The 8813-nt window shown below is 36.8% G+C and overlaps 1 protein-coding gene across 1 annotated transcript; it reads right to left on the bottom strand.

The window, feature by feature from the left end:
• Nucleotides 1-7542: 7542 nt before the first annotated feature.
• LOC113326576 lies at nt 7543-8503 on the bottom strand. The gene has a single exon (XM_026574275.1). The coding sequence runs from the start codon at nt 8192-8194 to the stop codon at nt 7706-7708; it is 489 nt and encodes a 162-aa protein (XP_026430060.1). The 5' UTR covers nt 8195-8503; the 3' UTR covers nt 7543-7705.
• Nucleotides 8504-8813: the final 310 nt, after the last annotated feature.

The following is an 8813-nucleotide window of genomic DNA, read 5'->3' as shown; positions in this document are numbered from 1 at the left end:
CCCAAAAGAAATTAATTACAAACCCAACAGAAAATATAAGCCCAAATGTTGGGTTTAATATTACAAGCCCACAAGAAAAATGGAAGCCCACAGTTTGGGTTCTCTTAATGGGTTTAGGCTTACTTGCTTAAGCACAGCCCAGCTGCTCAGTTTGGTTGCAAAACCCAGTTGGGCTTTGGATCATCCTAAGCTTTTGTCTTTGTTGAGGCCCAGTTGGACTTGGCTTATGAATGGCAGCAGCACCACTTCAGGCCTAGCAGCAGGAGCAGATCAGCAGCAGCAGCAACAACACAACAGCAGGCTTTGCAGGTTCACAGGGCCACAGCAGAGCAACAGGTGCAGAAGGCAGCAGCAGTTAGCAGCAACAGGCAACAACATGGGCCACAACAGCTCAGCAGCAGTCTTGGCCTGGCACAAGCAGGAGCACCACAGCAGTACAAGCACAGCAGCTCAGCAGGAGAGCAGGAGTACAACAAGCACAGGAGCAGCAGCAGCAGCAGCTCCACAGCAAAAGCAGCAGGATAGGCAGGTACCTGCTGGCTCAAAGCAGAAAGTGAGTAAAGATGCAAGCTATGATGCAGGAATGTAAGTGAACAATATGCAAATGAGTATGCAATGCAGGGAAAGATGCAAATGCAATGAACTATGATGCAAATATGAAGATGAAAGTGAATGCAAAAAAACAGCAAAGAACAAATCAACACACAGCGCCAAGTCCCCGGCAACGACGCCAAAAACTTGGTAGGCTTATAAAAGGTCCTACAAATTATAACCGCAAGTGCACGGTGTCGAGGTGTAGAACAATGCAAATACGGGTCGATCCACAGAGACAAGGTGTGTGTGAGTTGAAGTTTCCTAGATAGTTCTGAGCTAGTGACAGTGAAGCAAAGGGACAAAGGAAATGAGCCTAAGGCAGTGAAGTAAAGAGCCAAAGAAACAAAGTAAAACAGTTGCAGTGAGGCAGTGAGGGAAAGAAACAGTGACTTTAGGCTTAATCACTAAGGCTTTTGATTCCACCTCTAACCTATGCTAAGTCAATTTTCAATGCTAACTCATGTTCTTGCCCCTTGTTTAGATATTAGTGAGATTTTAGCCTCAGCTAACTATCTAGATAGCAGTGGAGGTTCGAGCCCGCTGCTTATCAAAGAGGTGGTTTTAAGAGAAGGATTTAGGGTCACTAAGTTAAGTCTAGTCCTTGTAGTAATTGGGGCTCTCACACTGCAACTACCCGCAGATAAGCCACTTAGATGATTAAACCTTCCTAAAGGATAATCTAATTACAGCTAAAATGTTCTTCCATAGCACTAACTGTCTGATTAGAGCACAACTAGTCTAAGGTTTGAACAACAAACATTAATCATGAGCTGCAGCACCATCAATCACAGGGTTATCCTAACTACAATGTATGCTTGACATACAATGTGAGAGCAATGTGATGAAATGCTTAAATTATAATTGTCCTACACAGTTTCAGAACACAAGAACATTGTCTACACATTAACCAACTAGCATGAGCATGGAAGCTTCATCTCAACCTTAGCAAGTGATAAATTAAAACATGATGAATATGTGAAAATAAAACTGAATTTGAAAGTGAAGCAAAAACAGAACATAAACAATTGAGGAACTGGCTAGTCCATTCCTCTTGGTGGTGCACTGGCTAGTCCAGGCATACTTTCTACAACACCCAAAATCCCCTATTTATACATACAGTTCAAACCCCAAAATTCCCCCAAATCAGCAAAATTAGGGTTTGTAAAAAAATACAAATTAACCTCACCTAATTCTCTGAATTCACTCAGTAGCTCTCACCCATACTTCAAATTCATACATACAATCATTAAAACATAAAATCTCCAAAAATCCAAAATTAGGGTTTTATCAAAAATTTAATTAGCCCTCACCTAATCTCTGAAAACTCTTGAGTACGTCGACCCATGCTTCCTTATGGTCTCCTGATGCTTCCCACACCTTCAATTGCCTTTCTAGCTCACTAATTTCATCAACCCCTAAAACTAGGGTTTCAGTGGGAAGAATAGGTTGAGGGGTTGATGTAATGAGTGGCTAGGGGATAGGAGAATGATGGGGTGTAGTTGTTGGCTGATATGAGAACTCGTGTTGGTGGTTGTGGTGGTTGAGATGGAGTTGGTGTCGGAGGCGACAGCGTCGCTGTGCAGAGAAGGGAGGAGAAAAAGATGGGTTCGATATTTTTGGAGTAGGGGGTGTTTGGTTGGGTTAATAGATTTGGGTTCTTGGGTGTTGAGCAGACTCATCAAGTCTTGATGTTTGGATGGTGAAAGGCGTAGGATAAAAAGATGAAAGAATGATCCAACGACTCGATGGAAATGGATATGAATCGACCTTTGGATCTGGGATACATCAAAACTGACGGTCTGAGATGGAGTTAGGTGCTATAGTGTTAGACAGGAACATCAAAACTCGATGGACTCTGATGGAGCGACCGTTGGATGATGGAATGGATTCAATCTGACGGTGAAGGAGAGAAACGGGTTTGGGTATTGATTTTAGGCTTAGAAAATGGGTTTGGGCTTAAACAATCTTGAGCCCACTTCTTCTTTAAGAACAATTTCTTCCTTTGTGAGCCCATTTTCATCCTTGAGTCTTCCATACCGCATTCTGCACTTCTTTTCCTCTAGAGTTTCCGCCGGCTTTCTCCGTGTCTTTGCACTTTTCGCTCCGCAACTCATCTAGTCTTTATTTATTACCTAAAAATGCAAAATTAATTAATAAAAATATTTATTCTTGAAAACAAGGAAAATACAGAATATGGGATAAAATGTAGATTTAATGCACAAAAGATGAGTTAAATGCCAAGAAAAATATATAGAATCATGCACTTTTTCGCACTCATCAGTTTTCTGCATTTGCGGTTTCCTCGTTAACAAAACTTCTGGTGTCTGTGTTATTTCTTTTCCACATTATATTTTTTTATATAATTGAAATATCACAGATTGTGCGTTGAATCGATCAATTGGAAAATCCAACCTTTGGTTGTTGATTGCAATTGATTGATCCTTGAACATTGGTCTTTGGTACCGTTCAAGTTACTTCTCTTATATTCAATCGGGCTCACAAATTCCTATTTGCTGATTGCAGATTGAATTAAGAGATAGAGATACAAAACTCTTTGATATACTTTTCTATAGATTGAGTCTAACTGTCTAGTTGATTCTCTTGAAAGTATATTGGAGTTTGTCTATTCAGATTTCCGAACGAATTGTTGGGTATGGTTTTTAGACTCACGCTTTTTCAAAACATAATAGCTAGAATTAATTATGACTAACTTACCCATATTACAGTCTTGTCTTAACATGATGAAACACAACTTTTCGAAAAGATGAAAATTAATAAACATTTTTAAAGTAGTCAATTTTGGCTTGTAAAAACGTGTGAGAAAGTTAACCTTGAATGTCGAAGGAAATATCCGAAATATGACAAATATAACATCTGGTCACATTTTTTTGGATTAGTTTCAAAACTAAATTTTTTATAAACCATTGTCCAATAGTAGGCCAACTTGGTTTCGAACAACACAGAAAATTGCAAATCACAACTTATGTTATTATTCCTTCGACGCTTTTGGAAAAGTCAATGGTCAAAGTCATTAATCTCACTAAAGTATAGACTCAAATTCTCTCCAGGAATATACAAAAAAGCGTAAAGTTGCCATTATAGGTATCGGTCCCAAAAGTAATTAATTCATTAATAGATAGATAAATAGGTATATAAGAAGGATAATCAATCTTCATGTTATTAACTTCATTGATGATGGAGCTCTTAATAAATATTTCAACGTGTTCTTCAGTTCTCAAGTCTTCGGTCTTCAGGATAACTAAAATCGATAATATTTGTCCTATATCTCTGCTACCTTTTTCGTCTTAAATCTTTACTAACTAAATATAACATAAATGATGGAGGTTGGCTTATACATAATGGTAAAGTTTCCATCTATGATCATCGATTTTGGTATTTGAATTTAACGATTTCATACTTGATATACCAGCGTTTGTAAGCTCAACCGAGCAATGCTCTTTCATAATGGAGCGACAATAGAAGCAGACCCTATCCATTATTATCGATAGGGATCAACTGACCCAACCTAGACCCCATTTGAACCCGACCTCCTTAAACTGAATCTGACTCGGACTTTTCCTCATGACAAGTAGGTTCGGAAGCTAAGATATTAGCTGAACCCTGACATGGTTGGGTTAGATGGTGGGTGACGGTTTAAACCATCGGCAGAATCCCAGCACGCGACTAAAAGTTTTAGTTGTTGATACCTGCCGACTCATTCATATCCTTTCAAAGATCTTATAAAACAAAATTTGGCTAAACCCTGTCGGTATATTCTCACTCCTTGACACTCATCTACGATTCAATTTCACAGTAACATGCCTTAATTCAACATGAGCACCATTACCACCATCTTACTCTTACGAGTATCATCGCCACCGATACTACCTTCTTGCTATTTTTCATCTAGTACCTAGATTTTCTTAGAAATATCTTGTTTAATCTTCAAAGTAATTCTTGGATCTAATACTTGTAATTATTATCGAGGGTTTCACATGTAGTGATAAACCAAAGATTTCTTATATAATTTGAGATAAACAAGAAATTTTACACTCTTAGAGCAACCACAGTCACGGCCAAATTTGGGGACTAAACTCAAATTTGGTCTCAAAATATGCCGCAACGGAAGGGACCAAACCCAAATTTGATCGCCAAAATTAGGGTTTGAGACCAAATGTGGTCGTTAACCCAGACTAAACGAAATATAGTGGGACGGAAGTATTAATAGCGTAGAAAGAAGACGAGATTTTAGTGACCGTTTGAAATCAGACGGAAGTATAATTAACGTATGAATCAGGCGCATCTATAAACTCCGCCTAACCAAACGCATGTAATACATACGCCCCAACACAGACGTAGTTATATTGTACGCCCCAATGGGACGTTGGTATATTTTACGTCCCAATGGGACGTTGCTTTAATGTACGCCCCAATGGGACGTTGGTATATTCACTCGTTTAGTGGGCTAATACGTTATTAGAAGAAGATTAGTGGGCTAATACGTTATTAGAAGAAGATTAGTGGCTAATATTTATGTAAATTCACTAATCAGGCGGTCATTAAAAGTGCGCCTGAATCAGGCGGTCATTGAAAGTGCGCCTGAAATCAGGCGATCATTAAAAGTGCGCCTGAATTAGACGGACATTAAAAGTGCGCCTGAATCAGGCGCACATTAAAAATGCGCCTGATATCAGACGGTCATTAAAAGTGCGCCTGAATGAGGCGGACATTAAAAATGCGCCTGAATGAGACGGTCATTAAAAGCGCGCCTGAACTGGGACGGTCATTAAAAGTGCGCCTGAACTGGGGCGTTTGTTATACTTCCGCCTGACTAAAAATAGTCTTCCACGACTGTGGTTGCTCAGTGTAAAATGCCAATTTTTTTTAGCTTTTGGTCTGCTATTTGGCATTTGGTCGACTCCATGACTGTGGATGCTCTTATAAAGTGTATATTGGATTTTTATTAACAATTATAGTTGATCACACGAAAGTTAATAACTAATAGGTAATTTATTTTGTATATAATGTAATGACGAATGCTCGTATTGATAACATTGATCAAGTAAAATTTGCGTGTTTCGGAATGTAAAATGTCTTTGTTGCTTGTGCAGTGTTTAGTATGGAGAGGTTCATTTAATTTCAAAAGCTTTTGTACTGGTAGGACTACCTGAAATTTAAGTGAGTTGACATTCAAAAACATTGTTAGACTCGTATTTAGGAAAGCTTTCAATAGTTTGAAAAATTATTCTCATTTACGTCGCAATAAATGCGCAACAAAATTAAAATCAACATTTTTTTTTACTAACAATTCTATATAGGGATTAAACTTGAGATAATTGAACAAATCGATTTGTAATTTTATTCAAATAAGTCAAAGAAACAAATCATTAGTTCAAAATAATTGAACAAGTCCATTATAACAATCGAAATCCGTCAATTTCAGTATTGTTTTTATTGAAAATAAAAATTAATTAATTATGAATTGTGATAGTCCATTGAAAAGAGTTAATAAAAGACACATTTACTTCACTTTATTGCAACTATAAGAACTATTAATTGATTTTAGCTTCTAGGTGGTTCAATTTCAAGAGATTTGAAATTTCAAATTACATAACATCATCTGAATTACAACAAAAAAAGAAAAAAAAGATGAAGATGACGGACTTTCCTGACCATACTTTTACTGAATCCAGCCATTTATCCATGAACATTTCGGTCCAATTTATTTTCCCCAAGCGACTACTCCCACCACAAATTAGTCTCTTTGGAATTTTAAATTTAGTTTTTGTTATATGACTCACTGCATAAATTGCATGTTAAAATATGATAAGATTATGCATGTTATCATTTAATCAAATCGTTAAGAGACTCGACTTTGCATGTTGGTTTTTTAATGAAAAGATTAACAATTCTTTTCGTTCATCTGCAATCTGACAATCTGTAAGTTCTGCATTGCTTGCTTAAAATATTCGTTGGCCTTCACCGCATACGGCCATCTAGTATTATGTAATACAATTAGACTTTGGCACATACTTATTGCGCTTCCTCATGTCTTTTTATCACAAATAAAACTACGGAGAGATGTGCAGATTTTGGGTTGATTTTTTTTAAACAAAAAATAATAAAATATACACAAGAAAAGAAATAAAGCGACGGCTATGCTCAGGGCCTCGGAACCAAAATTTCTAAGATGGGGCACAAAAAATTTGTTTTGGGAAGCAATTTTTTTTAAGGGTGTTAAGAAGCAAAATTGTACTTGTAAATACAATTTAAATATGTAATTGAGTCCAAATTAAGCTTTAGAGCCAGCTGGGTTGGCCGTGAAAGCGTACTCCCTTCTATGCAGGCTCTGTCCCTGGCTGTGCTATGGACTCGACTTGGCAAACGAAAGCCGAGTGATTCCGACCCGTCTTTACAACGTGTAGGTTCATGTGACATTCTACTAACGATGGATAAGGTGATAAATATGATTGCGTAGACCTGTTGTATAATACAATAGACTTGTATATTAAACGACGATTTTTGTTGATAGTTTTTTGCCGAAAATGAAAAAACTTGCTAGACGGGAAATAATAAATAAAATCAGCATATGATTTATTTATTTATTTTAAAACAAATATAGTAGATGAAATGGGAAAGCAATAGAAAAAAGAAGAATTAGATAGTATAATTTATGTATTATTTCTTGATATTTCAATACAATATCTTAATTTAATAGTAAAAGTGATAATAGTTGTAATTGTAATGGTAAACCTAAATTTAATTTTAACAATAAAAGAAAAACGAAGAACGAAAGGACTTTTTCTCACTCTCGTTCTTCCAACCCGTCTCTCTAAGAGTTGAACAGAGGACTGTAAAAGTAGCTAAGCAGCTACATAATACCTCCCCCTAAAAAAAAACCAAAGAGATGATATAATATGGTATACAGAATAATTAATCAAATGCTGATTAATTAAAAAAAAAAAACTTTTTCTATATAAATAATTTTTATATTTTTTTTCTAGTTAAAAAAGAAATGAAATTAATCTGGTGACGACGACGGTGATTCGATAAAAAAGAACAACGACATCGATATGATACGATATATCCGATTGACGGAGAACTGATGAAATCAGCAAGTTTCAAGAAATCCAGTCATCCGAAGAACAGAATTCCTGACTCGACATAAATCTCTTCCTTTAAGTGTTCTTCCATTTCCATAACAAACAGAAAATGCCATTTGATTATTTAGGTAATTCCTTTTACGAATCATCATTAGATGTGGTGGCACCATTTCTTCTCCTCTTTTCCCGTCGTCATCATCCTTGGTCTTGTAAATATCATCCTGGATTCTTGAATCACCGGTAACCTTGACCGGAATAATATCCAAAGGCATAGAAGCAGTAGTTGTCTTGTTTTTCTTCATGGGAATTTTCTCTAATCGCCAATAATAATCATCATCAGAAGAAGGAAGTGGAGACACTTTATTTTTCTTTTTCACCCCTTTAACTTTATTTTCGTTTTCGTTTTCATTTTCCTTTTGAGTATCATCAGGCCAAAGAACCTCTGATTCTATAAAGTCTTCTTCCATATCTGATAATTTTATGAAAATGAAATTCATAAGAAAATTTTAAGAGAGAATTGAGCTGATAAGGAGAATCAGAATACTTTGAAACAAGAACTGATCGACAGAATACTTGTAAAATTTGATTGATGGAATCGAAAAAATTGTTGGTTTGGATAAAAGTGGTGTCGAAGGATGGTCTTATTTAGAGCAGAAGGTGTCTGAAAATGGGTTTTGTCTTTGGGGTAGCTTACAAGTGTCTTGCAGAGTAAACTAATGAAATGTAGAAATGTTGATGAAGTCGTGAGATGACATCATTTTGTAAAGGAGCGTGGAGTGCGGACCCCGCTATCCTTAATTTCACTCGGCTAGCTAAGACTAGCTGCTAATACTCTAACTCTACCCCGTCTTTTGCGGTCCAAGCAAGATCTATTGTTAATTATTCCTTTCTCCACTAAGCCAAAGAGCCGAGCTAATACAATGTGTGACTTTAGGAAACACAGCCGAATGCTGTCTCACACCCAATGATTGATTTGGCAGCGTCATCTCTAACGTCTTCCGCTTTCCAGCTCAGCTTGTTGACGAATCTAACGGGTTACCAAACCGCATCTTCTATATGTCAGAAGGTTCGCAGAAAAATCTCCGCCAACTCTAGTGAATTTTATCCTAAATCCTG

This window comes from Papaver somniferum, chromosome 1 (genome assembly GCF_003573695.1).
Source record: "Papaver somniferum cultivar HN1 chromosome 1, ASM357369v1, whole genome shotgun sequence".
Taxonomy (NCBI): Eukaryota; Viridiplantae; Streptophyta; class Magnoliopsida; order Ranunculales; family Papaveraceae; genus Papaver; species Papaver somniferum.
The sequence above is the reverse complement of the archived record's forward strand: the minus strand, read 5'-3'. Positions and strand labels throughout refer to the sequence as shown.

Excerpts from the sequence above, each read along its gene's own strand:
- LOC113326576 (XM_026574275.1), bottom strand. The coding sequence starts at position 8,194 with ATGAATTTCATTTTCATAAAATTATCAGATATGGAAGAAGACTTTATA.